The 22,685-nt window shown below is 43.2% G+C and overlaps 2 protein-coding genes across 3 annotated transcripts in view; one reads left to right on the top strand and one right to left on the bottom strand.

Moving 5' to 3' along the window:
• MRPL4 (mitochondrial ribosomal protein L4) overlaps nucleotides 1–15,453 on the bottom strand; it is a 34,225-nt gene extending 18,772 nt beyond the window's left edge. Inside the window, exons 1-4 of the mRNA XM_068128173.2 lie at nucleotides 15,349–15,453; nucleotides 14,675–14,738; nucleotides 8,806–9,010; nucleotides 1,181–1,232 (exon numbers count right to left, since the gene is read on the bottom strand). Of these exons, the coding sequence (XP_067984274.2) occupies nucleotides 1,181–1,232; nucleotides 8,806–9,010; nucleotides 14,675–14,738; nucleotides 15,349–15,414 (387 nt within the window). The 5' untranslated portion in view covers nucleotides 15,415–15,453. The remainder of the gene's footprint in view (nucleotides 1–1,180; nucleotides 1,233–8,805; nucleotides 9,011–14,674; nucleotides 14,739–15,348) is intronic.
• A 466-nt stretch (nucleotides 15,454–15,919) lies between these two features.
• Nucleotides 15,920–22,571, top strand: POLR2G (RNA polymerase II subunit G). 2 transcript variants are annotated; one of them, XM_068128172.2, is made up of 8 exons: nucleotides 15,920–16,151; nucleotides 17,328–17,437; nucleotides 17,883–18,042; nucleotides 18,225–18,275; nucleotides 21,153–21,218; nucleotides 21,391–21,462; nucleotides 21,570–21,603; nucleotides 22,036–22,571. In XM_068128172.2, the coding sequence occupies exons 1-8, from the start codon at nucleotides 16,140–16,142 to the stop codon at nucleotides 22,047–22,049; spliced, it is 519 nt and encodes a 172-aa protein (XP_067984273.1). In that variant the 5' UTR covers nucleotides 15,920–16,139; the 3' UTR covers nucleotides 22,050–22,571. The 2 variants fall into 2 exon arrangements, with proteins under 2 accessions (XP_067984273.1, XP_067984272.1); XM_068128171.2 differs by having other exon boundaries at nucleotides 16,128–16,428.
• The last annotated feature ends 114 nt before the right edge of the window (nucleotides 22,572–22,685 follow it).

Below are 22,685 nucleotides of genomic sequence, written 5' to 3' on the forward strand. Positions count from 1 at the left end.
TTACAATATATATATATATATATATACACACACACACACACACACACACACACACACACACACACACACACACACACACACACACACACACACACACACACACACACACACACACACACACACACACACACACACACACACACACACACACACACACACACATATTCACTGTCGCCACGAGCTAATCTTTATATAATTGAGCAAGTGAAACGATGCCCAAACACTAACGGCACCTTTTATGATGTAATGAATAAACAGTATTTTTCCATGTTGTTTGTGTTCCTGTTAGAGCATAATAAAATACAATGCATACATGATGGAAGCATCAAAGGCCAGGTCATGGGTTAACATAAATCCCTCCCCCCCTATGAAACGAAGGGGGGGGGTTGGATCTTACAATTTACGCCAGTACACATGCCGCAGTGCAAGTGGTTTACTGACCCCGACTGCGGAGAAGGTGGATTTATTAGCCCCGGCACAAAATACATTTGCACCACCTCCTACACCATTCCCCTTCCACCCTCCAATCACCCCCACCCTAGCTGCTCCCAAAGGGTGCGTGTGTTTCCAGATGTATCAACGGTAAATGGAACGATCTTGACTGCTCTTATTCAGGGGTATTTGTCATATTTCCTATATTTCCATGAGTTTGATTTGCATTGAGGAACAGAACAATTCTGGTTAACCATTTCGAAATTTCCACTCGTCTAAATGCTTAAAATTATGTCTAAAACACTATTTCACACACATTTCACACTAGTATCAGCAGGTTAAAAGTGCCAAGCCAAACTGAACCACAGAAAACACACTCACAGAGCCAAAAAATACAAACGCTGAAGTACTACAACCATATGATTATGAAACCACGTTCGGTCAATAATGCAACAAATTCGTCAAAAGGAATAATCCGAGACAAATGTTGCTAAAACGAGAGCAAAATAAATGAGTAATAAATACATAGGCATACCTTCGGTAAATTTCTCACAAATCAGTTTCATAAAAAAATTGGCTTTAAAATGATTTGTGCTAAAGAAAGTCCACAGTATACAACATGTAAATGTATCAAATTTAGTTTCAATGCAAACTACAAACATCAAAAGTCAAAAGTTCTTAAATCCCGCATTCAAAACTCCACAGAGTTTAATGAAATGTAGGATATTAGGAAGCAAGTATTTCTTACTATTCTTTTGTAATTTCTCTGCCAGGCCACAACTTGATGCAGGTGGTCCAGTCTGCAAAAAAGAAAAAGAAAAAGAAAGAACAACAAGAAAGATAGCAGCACATATGTGCATAATTAAAATGTTGCATAATTGCATGGGGGTTGCATAATTAAAATCAATAAATAATGGTCATAAAATATTTTCTTAATCAATTGGCTTATAGCATACCTAAATCACCAGTGCTTCATCCGAAGCTGTATCTTTTAGAAATTTAATTAAATAAGTCCTAAATAAAAATTAAATAATTAATTGATTAATCAATAAATAATTAATCGATTAAATGATTAATCAATAAATCAAAAATATCCTTGATAGCCACATCACTTGGTCACTGTCATGTCCAAATATTAGCTTCCTAGCTCAAAAAGTGCCTGAGATATTGGCCAAATGAGAAAGAAAATAAATAAATGATTAATAATGAAAATAAATAAATAATAATCGTTAAAAAATTAAATTATTAATCAATTCGGTCATAGAAACACATAAACCACCATTTCATCAGAATCTGTAACTTTAAAAAATAAATCAATTAAGTCATTCATCGAATAATTAAATAATTAATTGATTAATCAATAAATCAAAAATAGCCTTTGCACCCAAATAACCAGGTCATTGCATGTCCAAATATCAGCTTCCTAACTCAAAAGGTACCCGAGTTAATGGTCAGAAGAGAAAGGAAATTTAATTAATTAAATAAGTACTTAATTGAATGAATGAATGAATGATCGTTTTAAGGCCATTTTTCCCCGCTATAGCGGGGGTTAGCCTTGCGGGCCCCATGACCTCATGGTTCCCTGTTTGAGGCAATGTTTTTATGGCCGGATGCCCTTCCTGACGCCAACCCTTAGTCGCCTCTTACGATGCGCAGGGATACGGTGTACCTATGCTAAATCGGGGTACACACCGGGATCATTCATCCCAGCAAGCTGGTACTCAATTTGCCGACCTCGGAAGGATGACAGGCTGAGTCAACCCCCCTGGTGTTAATTCAGCGATCGACCGGGATTTGAACCCAGGATCCTAGGATCCCAAGCCTGCACCCTAACCGCTAAGCCAACACCAGGCTTAAATAAGTACTTAATTAATCGCTAATCATTAAATAACTCCTCAATTAATTGATTAATCAAAAAATAAAAAAATACCATTTTTGCCAAAGCACTTGCTCACTGTTGTGCCGAAATTTCAGCTTCCTAGCTCAAAGGATGGCCGAGATATCGCCCGGACAAACAAACAAACAAACAAACAAGAAAACAAGTGCAGATACATTCAAAGTACACCGCCCCCATGCCAAATAATTAAATATCCTACAGCGCGGCATTGCCGGGGCGTCTCCAGCGCCCGGCAATACCGCAGTGCAGCTCATAGAGATTGCATTGGGAGGGAGAGGTGCGCAATAATTGATTGATTAATTGCATAATTAAAATCAAGAAAAGATTATCATAAAATATTTTCTTAATCAATTGGCTAATAGCATAACTAAACCACTAGTGCTTCATCCGAAGATGTATCTTTTAGAAATTTAATTAAATAAGACATTAATTTAAAAAATTAATTGATTCATCAATAAATAATGAATCGATTAAGTGATTAATCAATAAATCAAAAATATCCTTTGTAGCTACATCACTTGGTCACCGTCATGTCCACATATTAGCTTGCTAGCTCAAAAGGTTCCTGTGATATTGCCCAGATGAGAAAGAAAATAAATAATTAATAATGAAAATAAATAAATAATAATCATTAAAAAATGAAATAATTAATCAATTCGCTAATACAACACATAAACCACCACCATTTCATCAGAATCTGTAACTTTAAAAAATAATTAATTAAGTCATTCATCGAATAATTAAATAATTACTCGATTAATTGATTAATCAATAAATCAAAAATAGCCTTTGCAGCCAAATCACGTGGTCATTGGCATGTCCAAATATCAGCTTCAGAGCTCAAAAGGTGCCTGAGATAATGGGCAGAAAAGATAGGAAATGTATAAGTACTTAATTAATCGCTAATAATTAAATAACTAATCAATTAATTGATTAATCAAAAAACCAAAAATATTGTTTTTGACAAAGTACTCGCTCACTATTGTGCCGAAATTTCAGCTTCCTAGCTCAAAGGATGGCTGAGATATCGCCTGGACAAGAAAACAAGAAAGCAAGAAAACAAACAAACAACCAGAGTGAAAACTGAGTACTCGCTTTCAGCGTGCGTCACTGCCGAGCCCCCTTCGATGCCCGGCAATGACATTATGCAGCACCTGGGGATGGTATAGGAAAGGTGCGATGTACAAAATATCTTTTACAGCCAAATCACTTTGTCATTGGCAAGTCCAAATATCATCTTCCTAACTCAAAAGGTGACTGAGATCATGGCCAGAAGAGAAAGGAAATAAATAAGTACTTAATTAATCGCTAATAATTAAATAACTCATCAATTAATTGATTAATCAAAAAACAAAAAATACCGTTTTTGACAAAGTACTTGCTGACTGTTGTGCCGAAATTTCAGCTTCCTAGCTCAAAGGATGGCTGAGATATCGCCTGGACAAACAAGAAAGCAGGAAAACAAACAAACAACCAGAGTGAAAACTGAGTACAGTACTCCCTTTCAGCGTGCGTCATTGCCGAGCCCCCTTCGGTGCCCGGCAATGACGTTATGCAGCACCTGGAGATGACATAGGAAAGGAGCGGTGTACAACAAATGAAAAATCACTCATAGAGCGACACTTGGCAAAATAGAACAAAGCAAAATGGCACTCAGTAGAGCATCCTTTTGACCTCAAAAATAATTGGTGGTTGAATTAAGTTTTAGCTCTTACACGAGCCTCGATCTTGTATACAAAAAAGAAAAGCCGATACGATAATCCAATTCTAATTTCAAATCAATCAGATGAAAATTGAAGCTTTTAGAAATTTGTAAAAAGTGGTTGACCTTTGGCCGATTTTGACCTTTTGGCCTATGCTGATCTCAAAAATAGTTGTTGGTTGAATTCAGTTAACTGATATGTAAATCCTATTCAAATTTCAAGTGAATCGGATGAAAATTGAGGATTTTAGAAATTGTTGACCTTTGGCCTATGTTGCTCTTTTGGCCTATGGTCATCTCAAAAAGAGTTGGTGGTTGAATTCAGTTTGCTGTGTAAATCCCATTCAAATTTCTAGTGAATCGGATGGAAATTGAGGATTTTAGAAATTTGAAATTGTTGTTGACCTTTGGCCTATGCTGATCTCAAAAATAGTTGGTGGTTGAATTCAGTAAGCTGACATGTAAATCCTATTCAAATTTCAAGTAAATCGGATGAAAAGAGGATTTTAGAAATAAAAAAAAAGTCGTTGACTTTTGGCCTATATTGACCTTTTGGGCTATGTTGATCTCAAAAATAGTTGGTGGTTGAATTCAGTTAACTGATATGTAAATCCTATTCAAATTTCAAGTCAATCGGATTAAAACTGAGGATTTTAGAAATGTGAAAAAAGTGGTTGACCTTTGGCCTATGTTTACCTTTTGACCTTTTGACCATAAAAATATATAGGATTTTGTCAGACCACGAACTCTACCATTTGGTGAAGATTCGTGAAGATCGGTTTCAAATTGTGACCTGTAGGCAAGTATAAGTGAGCGGACAGACAAACACACAAACAACATACTTGCAAACCAAATCAACATACTTGAGTGATCAACATACTTGCAAAAATATATATATATATATATTTGCCAAGTAACAAGAAACCAGAGTGAAAACTGAGTACTCCCTTTCAGTGGGCGTCATCATCGGGGGCCCCCTTCGGTGCCCGGCAATGACGTCGTGCAGTGCATGGAGATGGCATAGGAAAAGAGCGGTGTAAAACAAACCCTAGAACGGCACTCAGTGGAGAGCATACCTCCACCCAGTTGGCCATATCACTCAATGGTGAAGAATCACTTTAAAAATACTAGCTGGATCCGGATCCGGATCTTCACCAAAATTGAATCGATTCTTCCTTGTCACACACACAACCACTCCACCAGGTTTTGTCCAAATCCATCCACAACTTTGAGATATTTTGTTCAGAAACGGACAGACAAACAGACAGACAGGGGTGAAAACATAACCTCCATCCACCTTTGGTGGCGGAGGTAAAGAAAACAAACAAGAAACCGGAGTGAAAACGGAGTACTCCCTTTCAGCGTGCGTCATCGCTGGGCCCCCTTCGGTGCCCGGAAATGACGTCATGCAGTGCCTTGAGATGGAATAGGAAAGAAGCGGTGTACAATAAACACCAAGAGCAGGGTAGTGTTGACAGTGAGATCAAAGGGAAAGGAGGCAGGACACATGGGGGGTGAACAAGCTGCCTGGAACAACCTGAAAAAAGGAAGTGCTTGGGAATAGGGACATTTAGAGTGGAAGAGATCACGAGTATGGATGGCAGTGGTGAACAGCCATATTTATACTGTATTACAAATAATACTAGAGCGAAGTGGATCCACACACTTCCCACCAAAAGAAAAGTCGAAAGATGGCAAAAAAATTCCACCAGGAATGACCCAATATCAAATTTTGTGTTTTTCAAAAAGCGTGGGGATAAATTAATGTTCTGGTGAAAATATAATGGTGTTTTGTTCCCGTAGTAAGAAAATGGAAAGCAAAAACCAAGCAAATTATCACATAAAAATCATGGAAACATGCTGCAGATATAATTTCCCAGTAGTTCACCTTACCGGTATTTCAGTAACGATCACCCATCTGAACTAGGCAGAGTTACTCCCAAATAAATGTTTTACATGAATGTGCAGAGAATGTCCACAGATGTGTCCGCTGTGTTAGTTTTCCATTTCCAGAGGTGCAGCTTTGCTCGACTCTTGAGTCCCGAATGAGGGAAAAATGTGCAGTGAATGTGAGAGCTCCACCTGTTGTCGAAGAACTATACTGAAAGACTTAAGGAAAGTCCACATATTATGTACTCAATAGAAAACTGGTCTTTCCATTGGATATACAACACTAGAGTATGGTGGCTGTCAGCAGAAAAATAACAACAACAAATTTTCTCAACCAAAGTGGGGGAGGGAGAAGGCTTCTTCTTCCGTATGCAGCACAAGGTTGCAGGTTAGCACAATTGGTTGAGGGTGTGGCTGTGCCACTGATGCTATGTCCTCAGGAAGACAGGGCAGGAATTTGTAATTTGTTCATGGCGCCAGAGATAGCTCACCTACTTTTCACAAAGGACACTGTGATCTCTAACATCCACCAACAAATGTCAGCAAACGGAACGCCTATCCGAGAGACAGCACACATATTGATGAACCACCCTGCCTGTGAATCACCGGAATGACAGCTTATATCCGGATCGGGATTCAAACCCAGGCTATACAGCTTAGAGGCGAGTATGTGTACCTATAGGGGGCCGGGGGGAGGGGAGGATGACAAAATGGCATAGCTGATGGAGGAGTGGATGGAATGTTAGAGTTCACAGATAGAGATCAAAGGGTCGGAGAACAGCGTCAGGGGCTAAAGGGTTTAAAGCGCAAGCAACTACACCTGAGAAAGGAAGTTTTTTTTGAAATGAGGAAACAGTAATAAGTTTATTATCCTGAGCACCTCAATATATTATATACTGTCCCATACACTTATAGGGAGGAAAAAGTGGGAGGGGCTGATTGGTTTGAGATCCGAGCACTCCACGCCATTGGCCATCGTCTGTGGGGAGCTGGAGGCAACACTTTGAGGATGAGGAAAGAGGAGGGGGGGGGGGGGCGGGGTGGTTGGTTAAGTCCATAAAGGTTCGGGTTTTGCGACCTCTCTCTCCCTTTTGTCGGTGTTTCGAAATTTGCAAGAACAGCGGGACGTCGCACTACCTCTCAGGTGGGGTGTCATCCAAATTAAGCCTTGCGTCGGCGTCGGCGGCTATCCATGGGACAGGAACCCCTGGCATGTAATTCAATTTCTCGGCATGTAATTCAAGAAATTAAATTTTATCCTTTTTTTTATTGTTTGCAGTTTTGGTTGGAGGCCATACAAGTATTGGAGGACAGTGGATAAGGCCCGTCACACATAGGTGGATATTTTGGCGACTACTGGCGACTGCCGGCGATCAAGATTTTTCGGTGACTACTGGCGATTTCGGGCGGTCAAATATGGTCAGGCGGCAGTATGGCGACTGCAGGCGGCCACATTGCGACTGCATTGCGACGACGCCCCGAGTGGGATGGCTGTTGAAGATCGACGACGACTGCATTGCGGATGCACGGCGGCAGCGTGGCGACAGTCTGGCGGCTAGATTACGACCGATGGCGGATCGCGGTGACTGCATTGGGCCCGGATGGCGGTTTACTCTGACGTCCGCAAGACTGCAATAAGACCGCCGGCGATTGAAGACGATTCACACAACTTTTTAAATCTTTATCTCTCTATTTTACATTTCACTTTATTCATTTCAATGATGTATGACATGAAGCATAAAGATGTTTGATGTACAATAAGAAAGTTAATAAAGATGTATCATTGTAATGTAATAATCAAACTTTTCTGCAGGGAGAGAGAATGGAAATAAAGTCCAACAAATTATTTCCACTGGTCCCAAGTCCCATAAATAAAGTTTCCAAAGGACCAAAGTCCCAAAAATAAAGTTCCCAAAAGTCCCAAGTCCAAACAATAAAGCCATATCCTTGTCGGCACCACAGGACCTCACTCCACGGAGACCCTCACACCATCCTGTCTTGCCATGGAATCGTGGTATGTCGTAATGCAGTCGCCAGGCAGTCGTATCTCTGTCGCCAATGGCCGTAACTCGGCCGCCACTAGTCCTACTGCTGTCGTCGTCAGTCTCCCATAGCCGCAGGGGAGACGTGGCAGTTCTTCTGTAGTCGATATGCAGCCGCAACAGTGTCGGCCCGTAGTCGGGAAGATGCCACAGGAAGGCCGTATGGCATTCGCATCTCTGCCGTGCTATCTGGTGGGGCGATGCTGGGGCAATTGCGGAAGACTATGAGCGACTGGGTTGCGGCCGCTTTACGGTCTTATTACGGATACCGACGACAGCATGGCGGATCTTTTTTGAGGATGACTGAGCGCGCCGTTTTTAAACATTTAAAATATATATTTGGCCCCTTTGCGGCTCTTGCCGACTGCAGCCGACCTGGGGAGGATAACCACGACTACAGAAGACCGTCCATTACGGTTTCATTACGATTGTCAGCGGGTGGTGGCGATTTTTCCAGTCGCCAGTAGTCACCGACAATCCGCCTATGTGTGACCTAGGCTTAAGAGTGATGATAAAAAAGAAATTTCTTTCTTTCTCTCTCTTTCTCTTTCTCTTTCTCTTTCTCTCTCTCTCTCTCTCTCTCTCTCTCTCTCTCTCTCTCTCTCTCCGTGTCCGTCTCTCTCTCTCTCTCTCTCTCTCTCTCTGGCCCAAGTGAAAAACATCGCTTCACTTTCATTCCCACGGTTGTTAGTAAATTCATGCAACATTACAATAACCACATATTTGCAGAACTTCAAACTTCCCTCTCCACCTTCCAATGGTCTTTAAATGCACAACATTCAGATGGCCATTTATTCACTTAAAATAAAAAACCCAACAGAGATCAGAATGGGATCACCCACCGTGGTGGAACCCCAAACACGTCAGGGTGAAGGTCCACGAGACCAAGGTGCTGTTCATCGTAGTCACGCATCGACTCGAGCCAAGCCTGCCTTGGAACAAAGGGCTTTGAAATGGGAACCTCACACGTACCCAGACGCAGCAGCATAGATTCAATTTCATCCATTTTATCGAGTGACACAATGGGCCTTGGTATCTCCAAATTACCTGGGAAGAGCAAAAACATCATTGGCTTCTTACTCAATGGTCAGGAAGTAATTGTCATTGTACAACGAAATGATGCTTTGTATTATTCAGATAGCAACTCACTCTTTAATGCTTCAATAGTAGTCCTGACAATTAAACCGATCACTACGCATGGAATAGAGACCATTTTCAGTGGAAAACCAACTTCGGGTATCGAGTGATATTTAGTTCCCGGTATTAATAATAATAATAATAATAATACATTTATTTTATATAGCGCTTTTCAAGAAGCCCAAAGACGCTTTGACAGAGTACAAAAAACAAGTGCAAAAAGACAAAAATCAACAGGTAAATAATCAAAGCAAAAGGAAGGAGAAGGAGAAGAGATAGTCAGGGGTTAAATGCTGTGGGTTAAATGTTGAATGCAGTGTTGAACAGGTGGGTCCTGAGTGATGTTTTGAATGTGGTGAGTGAGGAGGAGTCTCTGATGGTGTGAGGTAGTGAGTTCCAGAGGGTGGGAGCAGCGATGGAGAAGGCCCTGTCCCCCCAGGATCTGAATTTGGTCCGGATGGGGGGGGGTCAGGAGGTTGGTACCAGCAGAGCGGAGGTTGCGGGTGGGAGTGTGTCTGGAGAGGTCAGCCAGGTAGGATGGGGCCAGGTTATGGAGGGCTTTGTAGGTCAAGAGGATTTTGTACTGGATTCTCTGGGGGATGGGGAGCCAGTGAAGCTTGTAAAGGACGGGGGTGATGTGGTCACGGGTCCGGGAATGGATGAGTAGATGGGCAGCAGAGTTCTGAATGTATTGGAGTTTATTGGTGATTATTGAGGGTGAACCATGGAGGAGGCTGTTGCAGTAGTCCAGACGGGAGGTGATGAAGGCGTGGAGGAGAGGGATGGACGGAGACGGGCGATGTTTTTCAGGTGAAAGAAGGCTGTCTTTGTGATGTGTTTCGTGTATTTGTCGAAGGAGAGGGTTTGGTCAAAGATGATGCCAAGATTCCGGATGTGAGGGGAGGTGGATACTGGGAAACCGTCGATGTTGAGGGCAAAGTTATGGGTGGATTTGGTGAGCGTTTTTGGGCCAATGATGATTATTTCAGATTTTTCATAGTTAAGTTTGAGGAAGTTGATTTGAAGCCAGGATTTTATTTCAGTGATGCAGTTTGTCAAGATAGAGTGGGTGGCGGTGGAGATGGACTTGCTGGAGATGAAAAGCTGGATGTCATCGGCGAAGCAGTGGAATTGGAGACCATGACGGCGGATTAAGTGACCAAGGGGGGACAGGTACAGGATGAAGAGGGGGGGGCCAAGAACTGAACCTTGGGGGACACCTTGGGGGAGGGGAGCAGTGGGGGATTTGCAGTTATTGATGGAGATGAACTGGCGTCTGTCAGAGAGGTATGATTTGATCCAAGAGAGGGCAGTGCCGGTAATGTTAAAGGTGGTTTCAAGTCGGGTGAGGAGGATGGTGTGATTGATTGTGTCAAAGGCGGCGCTGAGGTCGACGAGGATGAGAATGTTGAGGTTGCCAGCGTCAGAGGAGAGGAGAAGGTCGTTGGTGATTTTGAGGAGAGCAGTTTCAGTACTGTGGTTGGAGCGGAATCCGGATTGGAATGTTTCATACAGGTTATTGGCAGAGAGGTGATGTTTGAGTTGAGTGGCTACAGCGCGTTCCAAAACTTTTGACAGAAAGGGTAGTAGTGGGGCGGCTTAGCCCAAATATTCAAAAGAATTGTGCATTTTGTGATACAAGCACCAAATTTGGCACAAATGTACATTAATATGTTGCGAACATTTTCAGATATTGGGCCACTTGAAATTCCGTAATTTTTTTTTTCAAATTTTTTCAAATTTCGTAATTTCAAATTTTTCGGGTAACACCGTCACAATTTCGGTCTTCGAGGCCGGCCGATAGGCAAAGTGTGACCGGAAGGGACGAGGTTCTCCTGACCACGTGGCCCTCGATCTGGGAAGCGAGAGGCGTTCCATTAGTGGACGCGCCCCTCACGCCCGACTTTTGGGCGGCCCCGGCAGGCCGTTTGTTTTGACGTTCCGTGACAGGCCCCGCACCCCCACCTCCGGGCCGACCGGAAGCTTGTGCTGAGTACATCATACCTGAACAACTCAGTGAGGCAGAACACAGCAGTGCACACCAGGGTGACCCCTTCAGTGCATAAACCAATTAATCTGTCCACTGCAGGGCATATAGAAATGAAGTTATTTTCTGCATATAATAATAATATAAGTTCAGTTCTATATAACAATTTCTGTTATCACCACTACCACTACAACTACCACTACTACAAGCTTTGTCTGGAATTTTGTGGACTAACAGACAAACAGACATACAGACAAGCTGGGATCAAAACATTACCTCCTTCCACCATTGAGTGTGGAGGTAAACATCATGGAAATTATATCATGCCCTAGATTTAATTCATGCTTACCCGTGTATTTGCTTCACTGGTTCACAAAGTCTTTTGCATACATGTAATTCAGACTCTCGTCTTCATTGCTGACCACACAATGTTCGCAACATATTAATGTACATTTGTGCCAAATTTGGTGCTTGTATCACAAAATGCACAATTCTTTTGAATATTTGGGCTAAGCCGCCCCACTATATCGGCCGGCCTCGAAGACCGAAATTGTGACGGTGTCACCCGAAAAATTTGAAATTACGAAATTTGAAAAAATTTGAAAAAAAAAATTACGGAATTTCAAGTGGCCCAATATCTGAAAATGTTCGCAACATATTAATGTACATTTGTGCCAAATTTGGTGCTTGTATCACAAAATGCACAACAGGTTTGCTATGCTACTACACTATAGGTTGGAGATGGGTCTGAAGTTATTTAGGGTGTCAGGGTTGAGTCCAGGTTTTTTCAGAATGGGGGTAAACAGCAGCAATTTTGAGGGATGGTGGGACGATGCCTGTAGACAGGGAGGAGTTTATTGTTGCAGTGATAAGTGGAGAGAGAGAGCAGGAAGGGAGGCCTTGACAAAGCTGGAGGGGATGGGGTCAAGAGTGCAGGTGGCAGTTTTCATTCCTATGAGGAGTTCAGAGAGGTCAGTAGGGGAGACTGGGGAGAATTGAGACATGGGTTGGCAGGATAAGGGGGGGCAGGTGGTTTGAGGGGGAGCGGGTGCGGTGGTGGTTAAGCTGTTGTAGATGTTGTCAATTTTGCATTGGAAGAATGAAAGGAAGGAGATGCAGTTGTCTACTGTGAATGACTGGGTGGTGGTGTTCAGGGGGCTGAGGAGTTTGTTTATTGTAGAGAAGAGTGCTTTTGGGTTTCCGGAGCCAGAGTGGATAATTTGAGAGTAGTAGGCGGAGCGGGCGCGGGAGAGGGCATCTTTGTAGTGTTGTAGGTAGTCCTTGTAGGCATGGGAGTGAATTGTGAGACCTGTTTTATTGCGGAGTCTTTCAAGTTGGCGAGCACGAGTTTTCATCAGGCGGAGTTCAGGGGTAAACCAGGGAGCAGAATGGGTGAAAGAAACTGTTTTGGTTTTTATAGGCGCAAGCTGGTCAAGGCAGGAGGAGAGAGTGTGGTTGTAGTAGTCATTGAGGTCAGAAGGGGTGTGGAGGTCAACGAAGGGAGAAGTGGACATTTTTTCAGAGAGGGTGGATGAGAATGAGGAAGGTGAAAGAGCGTTTAGCTTATGGAAGTTGATAGTGCGATAATGCCTTGGTGCTGGGGTGAGGATGTTGATGGTCATAGTGATGGCTAAGTGGTCAGAGAGGGTGAGGTCGGAGCCAGAGAGATGGTGCAAAATTAATCCAGTAGAGCAGACAAGGTCCAGAATGTGACCACGGTTATGGGTAGGAAAGTTGACATGTTGAGTTAGGTTAAAGCAGGTGAGTAAATCAGTGAAGTCAGTGGTTATTGTGGAGTCAGTGGAGTCCATGTGGATATTGAAATCACCGAGGTGGAGGATTGAGGGGGAGAGGGAACAGAGCTGGGTCAGAAAGTGGGAGAAGTCAGACAGGAATGATGGGTGTGGTTTGGGAGGGCGGTAGACGACAGCCATGACTGACTGTGTGTGACCAGAGAGTTTAAAAGCCAGGTGTTCAAATGATGGAGCAGATGAGATGGAGATGAGGCTGGTCTTGCTGTCTTGTCGGTGAATTACGGCAATTCCACCACCTCGGCCCTCCGAGCGTGGTTTATTGATGGAAGAATATCCATTGGGTGTAGTGAGGTTGAGTGAGAAGTAGTCCAGAGGTTGTTGCCAGGTTTCAGTGAGACAGAGAAAGTCCAGTTTATTATCCAGAATGTATTCGTTCAGGATGAGGCTTTTGTTGTTGAGGGACCGGGTATTGAACAGGGTGAGCTTGATGTTGCTTTGTACGGTGGGGATGAACTCAGGTGATTTAGCCAGGGTTTGCAGACAGGAGGTGCGATCGTGTGCGTTGCTGTGACCAGGTGCGCTGGGACAATGAGTGGGGGTGCGCTGAGCCGACCAGAGTACGGGAATGGAGTGACCTGTATGTAAGTAAACAAACTTACGACCGGAGCCTCTATGAATATAAAATTGGCTACAGTACAATCCTTCGGAGATGTAGGGGGCTGTTGCTCTGCTAAGCTCATGCCTAATAGGCAGAGCCTATGCAACTGTTTGGCCATAAGAGCGTTTTAAAATTTAATTATATATATATATATACACACAGTGCATTCAGAAAGTATTCAGACCCCTTCACTTTTTTCACATTTTGTTATGTTGCAGCCTTGTGCTGAAATCGTTTAAATTCATTTTTTCCCTCATCAATCTACACTCAATACCCCATAATGACAAAGAGAAAACAGGATTTTAGAAAGTTTTGACAATTTATTAAAAAGAAAAAACTGAAATATCACATTGACAAAAGTATTCAGACCCTTTGTTATGACACTTGAAATTTAGCTCAGGTGCCTCCCATTTCTCTTGATCATCTTTGAGATGTTTCTACACCTTGATTGGAGTCCACCTGTGGTAAATTCAATTGATTGGACATGATTTGGAAAGGCACACACCTGTCTATATAAGGTCTCACAGCTGACAATGCATATCAGAGCAAAAACCAAGCCATGAGGTCGAAGGAACCGTCTGCAGAGTTCAGAGACAGGATTGTGTCGAAGCACAGATCTGGGGAAGCTTACAAAATTTTTTTTGCTGCATTGAAGGTTCCCAAGAGCACAGTGGCCTCCATAATTCTTAAATGGAAGAAGTTTGGAACAACCAGGACTCTTCCTAGAGCTGGCCGCCCGGCCAAACTGAGCAATTGGGGGAGAAGGGCCTTGGTAAGAGAGGTGACCAAGAACCCGATGGTCACTCTGGCTGAGCTCCAGAGATCCTGTGTGGAGATGGGAGAAACTTCCAGAAGGACAACCATCACTGCAACACTCCACCGATCTGGGCTTTATGGCAGAGTGGCCAGACGGAAGCCTCTCCTCGGTGAAAGACACATGAAAGCCCGCTTGGAGTTTGCAAAAAAGCACATAAAGGACTCTCAGACTGTGAGAAACAAGATTCTGTGGGCTTTCATGAACAAAACTGAAATAAATAAAAAAACAGCCCACCTTGGAATATATTGCAATTCGTTAAGAGCTTTTGAATGCCTCAAAACACAATTTATATCTTCAAAAACTGCAGCAAGTGAAGTTACATTCCTTGACAAGAACGACGAGAAAGATGCAAACTCACCTCTTTGCCACAGGGAAGAGTAAGAAGCTTGACTTGATGGCAACCTTCTGCCGAAGCAAAGGCCCTACAATCACAAATAGGTAATTAAACAACCAACTTCCACCATTATAATCTACTAAGATTTAAAAAAAGGAGGAAAAGTGGAGCAAAATACAATTTGTGCTAATTAAATAAGACACACGCGCACACACACACAAGCACACACACACAAACACACACACACAAACACAAACACACACACACACACAAATAACACACGTACACACAAATAACACACACAAACATACACACACACACACACATAACACACACACACAAATAACACACACACACAAAAAACACACACACACAAAAAACACACACACACAAAACACACACACACACAAAACACACACACACAAAACACACACACACAAATAACACACACACAAATAACACACACACAAATAACACACACACAAATAACACACACACAAATAACACACACGTCCTGCCAATATCCCTGTAGTACTGAGTGTACCCCTCTATCACCACGATCCACTCTGCTGAAAACCACTTCTCATCACATCTCTACCACTACCACTACCAGATCCCCTCGTAATCCCCTTGAAACTCGATGCAAACAACGTGGACATAATGCTGCGTTCAAGTATATGAATGAAAGACGACCTCACCCAATGCGTGCGAGCCTTTCCCAAGCTCGCGATCGTCCTCCACATGCCCTGCATCCCGACCGCCATGGTTAGAAAAACCGCGGCACTTCCAATCTAACCTAACCTAACCCAATACATAATACATAATATATAACACCTACCAATACACCGTTACTAAAATACCGTTAAAATTTTCATGAAATATGTTGTACTATTTATTCACTGTGTATTAGATTTAACATCAATGAACATTTTGTTTAAACTTTCCAATAGGCGGTGTATAAAACTGGTGTCTTGTTATAAATTTTGTCACGTTTGTTATGTCGGTAGTTGATATTGTAGCTTTTCTTTTTTTCACGACTTTCTCCACAAGTTTTATACTTATCACACAAAAATATCTTCAAATCGTTGTGAGGATGTTGGTAAACGTATTAGGCGGTGTGTTGTTAAAAATATTTGTCGTTTGGTTATATTCTGTTAAAGTAAATATAATAATATAATATATGCTACATTTGGGATATAAAGTTGGTTTTTTTTTGTTTATTAAAGTAAATTTTCATATGTATCATACCTTCTTTGAAAAAAAATAAATAGTAACTGATTGAACCAAGATTATAAAAGCGGAGAAACTTGATTCCTGTCAGTGTTTTTCAATCGCGATACGAGATCATCGAGTTATTGACAAATCCGAATGTATCGAACACACCACGACCAAACGGTTACAGAATTAGCGATTTTAAGTAATTGAAACCTGCTAACCCGGATGTACTGAGTGGCGAGTGCCCAAACATCCTGGAACTGGAAGCATCAATATGTTTTACCATGTGAGAATATCTTGATTCTTGGGCTTTTTCCCTCTTCCTTTTAATGTAATAATTTTAACGCAAACGTTTTCGTGTATTATGAGAGATTACCGAATGTGAATTGCTGGTGTGTGACGGTACCGTACTAAAGGTGCACGGAGAGTAGTGTGCAGCTCATCGAGGTTCACCTTTCGTGTGACGACGAAAGTTCTTAATGAGTCGACATTACGTTCTCGGCCATTACTGGATGGATACACTCGCACCACGATCGACTGGTCCAATGGAACATTGTTATGAGGTTTATTCAACTCGTTAAGTTGAGTTAGGCCTTGTCAGTCGGTTCGTGGATGACTGGCCAAACTTCCCCCCAACATGCTACCCCACAAGAAATGAAGGCCAATTGGGGTGGTAGTGGTAGTTAGTAGTAGTAGTCGTGGTGGTGGTAAGAGTCGTAGTAGTGGTGGTGGTGGCAGGAGTAGCAGTGGTAGAAGTGGTAGTAGTAGTAGTAGTAGTAGTGGTGGTGGCAGTAGTAGCAGTGGTAGTAGTAGTAGTGGTGGTGGTAAGAATCGTAGTGGTGGTGGCAGGAGTAGCAGTGGTAGTAGCTAGTAGTGGTAGGAGTGGTAGTAGTAGTAGAAGTGTTAGTAGTAGTGGTGGTGGCAGTAGTAGCAGTGGTAGTAGTAGTAGTAGTGGTAGTGGTAAAAGTCGTGGTGGTGGCAGGAGTAGCAGTGGTAGTAGTAGTAGTGGTGGTAAGAGTCGTGGTGGTGGCAGGAGTAGCAGTAGTGGTAGAAGTGTTAGTAGTAGTGGTGGTGGCAGTAGTAGCAGTGGTAGTAGTAGTAGTAGTGGTGGTGGTAAGAGTCGTGGTGGTGGCAGGAGTAGCAGTAGTGGTAAGGTGTTAGTAGTAGTGGACAGTGGTGGTGGCAGTAGTAGCAGTGGTAGTAGTAGTAGTAGTGGTGGTGGTAAGAGTCGTGGTGGTGGCAGGAGTAGCAGTAGTGGTAGAAGTGTTAGTAGTAGTGGTGGTAGTGGCAGCGGTAGTAGTGGTAGACCCTTACAACACAAGGAACTTAAAAGCAGGAGGAGGCAAGCAATGATTGGCAACCTATGGTTGTTTTTGCGCTAACCTTACCAGGTAGATGCTCTACACCTTACGCCACCAAGTCTGGTACCTAATGAAGGTCCCCACGTGCATTTCTGTTTCAGATATCTCTGGAACATGAGATTCTTCTCCATCCACGTTACTTTGGGCCAAACCTGCTCAACACGGTAAAACAGAAGTTGTTCACCGAGGTGGAGGGAACGTGCACTGGAAAGTGAGTTTTGAGTTAAAGAACCATTTAATACTAATACTTCTCTCCTGCAACAGAACGATCCATAAAAATAATGCCAAGGGCCTCAACTACTGTAATGAATATTCTTATGCAAAACTGGCTGCTGGTTTCCATCACGTCTGCGGTCGCAGGTGTGTGGCCGATGCACCACACCGTGCTGGTCATGGCAGCAATGTAGAATGCTGACCCGATGGTGGTGTCCTGCTTTTTTTGAAAGGTCCCACGTGATATTTAATGCCCACCACCAGCACTTGTATGGAAATTGAACAGCGACTACAGTTCCTGGTGAATTTGACAGTATTTATTTATTTTATTTTAGCGTCGGCCTGTGACTTAGCGAGGAGATTGAATCACGTCCATCGAGTACTACGACATCGGTGTTCGTTTGAGCGGTCCCCCCCTCACGACGTCGTGCGTGTGTTCCCAGGTATGGCTTTGTAATTGCGGTTACGACCATTGACAACATCGGTGCAGGAACGATCCAGCAGGGCCGTGGTTTTGTGCTCTACCCGGTGAAGTACAGAGCTATCGTGTTCAGGCCATTTAAAGGAGAGGTTGTGGATGCTGTGGTGACGCAAGTCAACAAAGTAAGGGCAGGGACAAAAAACACCCGGTTTGGATACTCTCGTTAAGGCTGGAAGTTTTGAGGAAAATGACGGTTACGGCGTGCGGCTTTGTTTATAAACTGCATCTCGTATCGTGTAAGTTTTGTTGCGTCATGATTGTACAAATTGTCATGATGCTGATTTTCTTGGTGCTGTTTTCTCAGGTTGGACTGTTCACAGAGATTGGACCAATGTCGTGCTTCATCTCCAGGCATGTAAGTACCTGAAAGGGATGCGCTCCTCCTGGTTCTGGGTTTTTAAAAAGTGACGTTTACACCATAGCCTGGTGTTGGCTTAGCGGTTATGCTTCAGTCACATTTGGCTCGGCGGCCGTAGGGTCTAAAAAATCTACGGCCACTAGCAATTATAGGGCGGCCGCAGTATTTCCACGGTCACACAATGTAGCAGTCACATATGTTTTTATTTTTCGGGTAGCCGCACGGGGTATTTAGAAATTGTGGAGACCGAAAACGTGGGGGTGCCGTACGGTCTTTGATTTGATGTCGCACGGTGACCTTAGGGCGTCCCTGCGGCGGCCATATAATTTTCAAGGCAGACGCAAGGTAGCCTCAAGGTGACCGCAGGGGGGCCCTAAGGCGAACGTGCGGGCAGACGGACGGTAACGAGTGGGTATATATACCAGTTCTTTTTCATATGTATAACAGCACTTACAGTTGTCATGGCTACGGCTTGTCGAATTGCTACGGCCGACCTAGAAATGAAAAAAGTTATAACTCCGTGCTATAATTCCACGGCGACCCCTACGGCCTGTAAAAGATAGCCATACGCCTTAGGGCCACCCTGAGGCCACCTCAGAAACTCTGCGGCCGCCGCACGTTTCTGTCAATTTAGGGGGGGGGGTACGGCCGCCGTATCCTAGCCGTAGAGCAAATGTGACTTATGCTTTAGGGTGCCGGCTTGGGATCCTAGGATCCTGGGTTCGAATCCCGGTCGATCGCTAAATTAACGCCAGGGGGGTTGACTCAACCTGTCATCCTTCCGAGGTCGGCAAATTGAGTACCAGCTTGCTGGGATGAATGATCACGGTGTGTACCCCGATTTAGAATAGGTACACCGTATCCCTGCGCATCGTAAGAGGCGACTCAGGGTTGGCGCCAGGAAGGGCATCCGGCCATAAAAACATTGCCTCAAACAGGGAACCATGATTGTCATGGGGCCCGCAAGGCTAACCCCCGCTCCAGCGGGGAAAATGGCCTTAAAACGATCGTTCATTTCATATACACCATGTGACACCAGTGACGTTTACACTTTGCAGGAATTTGCAACTGCAGTAATACCCCGATTTATGTCCCCTTTTTCGTTGTTTCGCAACGTGTCATCACGTGATTAACACAACAACCCGACTTGCATCACCCCAACTCGCACTTACGTCGCTTTAAACGCCATAACTTGTATTCACAGGCGTTTTCAGAACTTACAACACTGATAATCACGCCAGAATACATCGCTAAAGTACCAAATCGGAAGAGCGCAAAAATTCTGAAAGATCTACTGTACTCTATCTACTTCGTGCAAAAATTAATGTACTTTGCTGTAGATTGGCTGAGAGGCATTGTAAATGTGTTACTGTATAAGTGAAATTAGATGTTATTCATCAAATTGGTGCTGGTTGAATGTGCCGTTGATGTTACTGGGTTATTAGGTTTGCCTCCAGCTACGGTGCGTACCATTTATAAAAATGTCGACGTTCCTTGAAGGAAGAAAAAAAGAGGTACCGCCAAGTTTGACCACTTCCAAAAAAGGTTTCTTTTTATTTAAATACTACCTGAAGTACCTGGCGTTGCCCAAGGTGGGGGGGGGGGGGGGAGGGGTGGGAGGGAAGGGTTGAGCGGATAAGAGGAAGGGGAAGGGAGGAGGGGACAGCATGAGGGAGGGTAAGGGGGAGGGAAGGACAAATTTACCTGTGCGAAGAGTGCTTTAACCTCAGCGTTGTCCTGGTTGAAAAGGATATTGTAATACCCTCTTGTATTGTAATACATGGTGCACATTTACCTAGATAATTTAGCTCCCCCCCCTCAGCCCCTCACACATCAACGTGAGGCCGTGGCCACATAGCCTATTATTCCCCACACAACGTTGTATTGGTACCCTCAGTTTGGAGTTTGTAACTTAAACGATGTGGCCGTGCATAGAACACAAACAGAGATTTTTGTCTTTTATAGGAATAGATCTCTGGTAATTATTTATTTTATTTATATCTACGTGTATTTGAATATAACTTTCATTAACCAAAAAAAAGGGTATTATCACAGGTAAAAAGGGAAATGTAACAGGTGAAGCGGTGACGCGAGGAATGCATCCACCCCTTATTCCATTAATTCTTATGATAAAAATAGTTTTGATTGACGTCGTTTCGCTATTCATCAAATTCCTCTCTGGCCTTGCTCCCCCACCTCTCTCTCTGTGCTCTGTCCCCCAAGTACTCCTACAGGTCGCACAAGATCTGCCAGCAACCCTCTTATGGTTAAACTGCCAAAATCAAGACTCTCTATTCACCTTCACTCTTTCATTCCTCTTTTCTCCTGTCTCCAGAACAAACTCCTCCACTCCCTTCAATCCCACTCCTCCCTCCAGGTCTTTAAAACAGCTGTTCCCCACCATCTCTTATATTCCCCCATCCAAAACCTTGATCTTTTCTACCCCCGCTAATTCATCCCAGATCCACGTTTTTGAAATACCAACTTCTTTCCTGGAAGTCCTTGCAGTGTCCTTGTGTTTTACACTTCTCCCAGCCTCCTCCCCCCCACCCCCTTTTCCCACGCCTCCTCCCCCCAAGCCCTCTCCCTCCCACAGATCTCCCGATGTCCCTGCTCTCAAATGTTGTGTTTGTGTGCTCCCCCCTCTCTCCCCATCTTGTCTACCGCTCCCCTTATTATATGTTTTATGTGTCGGTTTTTTGTGTGATTAATGTTAGCTATTTCATGAGCCTCGATGTTGTATACAAAAAAAACACGCACTTTTCAGAAACGCATCCTCGACGTAAACCGGGGTATTACTGTATTTCTACTTCTGTGTGGATTTGTTGTGTATTTGTTTGAATAAATGATGGGTTATCTCCTCTCTTCCGGCAGTCCATTCCATCAGAAATGGAATTTGATCCGAATTCCAACCCCCCTTGCTACAAAACTGGCGACGAGGTAAGATTTGCAAAGCTAAAAAAACAAAATTTTTCACTGTTGGACGCGTAAAGCACCAAAGATTTACATAGTTGTGTTTTTTGGAGTTATGATGCCAAGTCTCTCAGTTTATGAACTTGCAATGTCCAGAATCCTTTACTCAACTGGACTCTCCTTTTATGATCTGCGGTAGGACATCGTTATCCAGCAGGACGATGAAATCCGGCTGAAAATCGTTGGAACAAGAGTAGATAAAAACGATATCGTGAGTGATTCATTCGGAAGGCAATCCTTGCATTTAAAAAAATAAAATAAACAAAATCCACTTTTTGGAGGTATTAATTAATTTTGCTGTTTTTAATTATTTTACAGTTTGCCATTGGCTCGTTGATGGATGACTTCTTGGGTATGTTTCATGTATTTAACCACAAAGTCTGTTACCCGTTTCGAAGTCGGCCTTGCAAATATTCAATTTGGTCTATTTTGCACTTATTTGCTAAGAGGCGTATATTTGTTTATTTATGCAAAAATCATGGAATATTTACTGTCCTCATCCACACTCTCATGTATGCCATGAACAGGCCACACTTTTCCTTCCTTTACTCCGACCTCCTTTATATCCTCCTCTCCTTCCACATTGTCCTACTCTCCTCCCTTTTATCCATTCCCATCCTTTTTTGTTTCTTAATTTAGATACCCGCTGCCATCCCTTACCCCCCCTCACCCCCTCCCCCTCCTAGCCCCCACCTCCGAATCCCCACTCCCACCTCCCCGGTATGCAACAAGATTGACCCTGAATATTGCTTCTTCATTCATTACCATCTTTATCTTTTTTCAGGTCTTGTCAGCTGATTCTTCATACCAATTTGTGAAGAGCTTATCGGACTTTCCCATTGGTGAATGCTTCCTCTCGACAGACATCCACTCAAATTCCTGTTGTAATTTTATTCACATTATCATTATTACATGCACATAAGGATTGACAGTTAATGTTCACTTGTATTGGAGTACTGCTCTACCTTACGGGCTGATGTCCGTTCCTCACAACTTCACACAGAATTTTTGAATGGTATTTTGTTGTTTTCTCTTCAACTTGCAATTGCATTTTCGAAAATGTTTTCAAAAACAACACTGTCTTTCAGAATGAATGAGAAAGTACAGCTTAACAGATGTGTATTAAGTGTGGGTGGGCTGAGTTGGAGAAAACCCAAATCAGGGCATCACGACTGCTGTATTTGCGTGTCCATACTTTTTTTTTTTTTAATATAAATTGCCCCAAACAAGGCATAAATCCACTCTCGGTAAGGGGCTAAGGGAATGTTAGAAGGAAAAAAAAGGTAAAAGAAAATAAAAATGAATAAATACAAAAACTTGCTTGTATGTCTGACATTGTAAGTCATTTTGTAGTTTGTTTTGAACAAATCCACTTCTTCTTTAACAGCTCCAATTATCCCCACCTTTTAGTGGGGTTGGCTGGGTAGAGATGTT

This window comes from Myxine glutinosa, chromosome 9, assembly GCF_964187855.1.
Source record: "Myxine glutinosa chromosome 9, kmMyxGlut1.1, whole genome shotgun sequence".
Lineage (NCBI taxonomy): Eukaryota > Metazoa > Chordata > Myxini > Myxiniformes > Myxinidae > Myxine > Myxine glutinosa.

Bases quoted from the DNA above. Each gene is read 5' to 3' on its own strand.
- POLR2G (XM_068128171.2), top strand. From the start codon at position 16,345: ATGAGTCGACATTACGTTCTCGGCCATTACTGGATGGATACACTCGCA. The intron at 17,438-17,882 runs GTGAGTTTTGAG...GTGTGTTCCCAG, and splicing joins GAGGGAACGTGCACTGGAAA to GTATGGCTTTGTAATTGCGG. The intron at 21,219-21,390 runs GTAAGATTTGCA...GATCTGCGGTAG, and splicing joins GCTACAAAACTGGCGACGAG to GACATCGTTATCCAGCAGGA.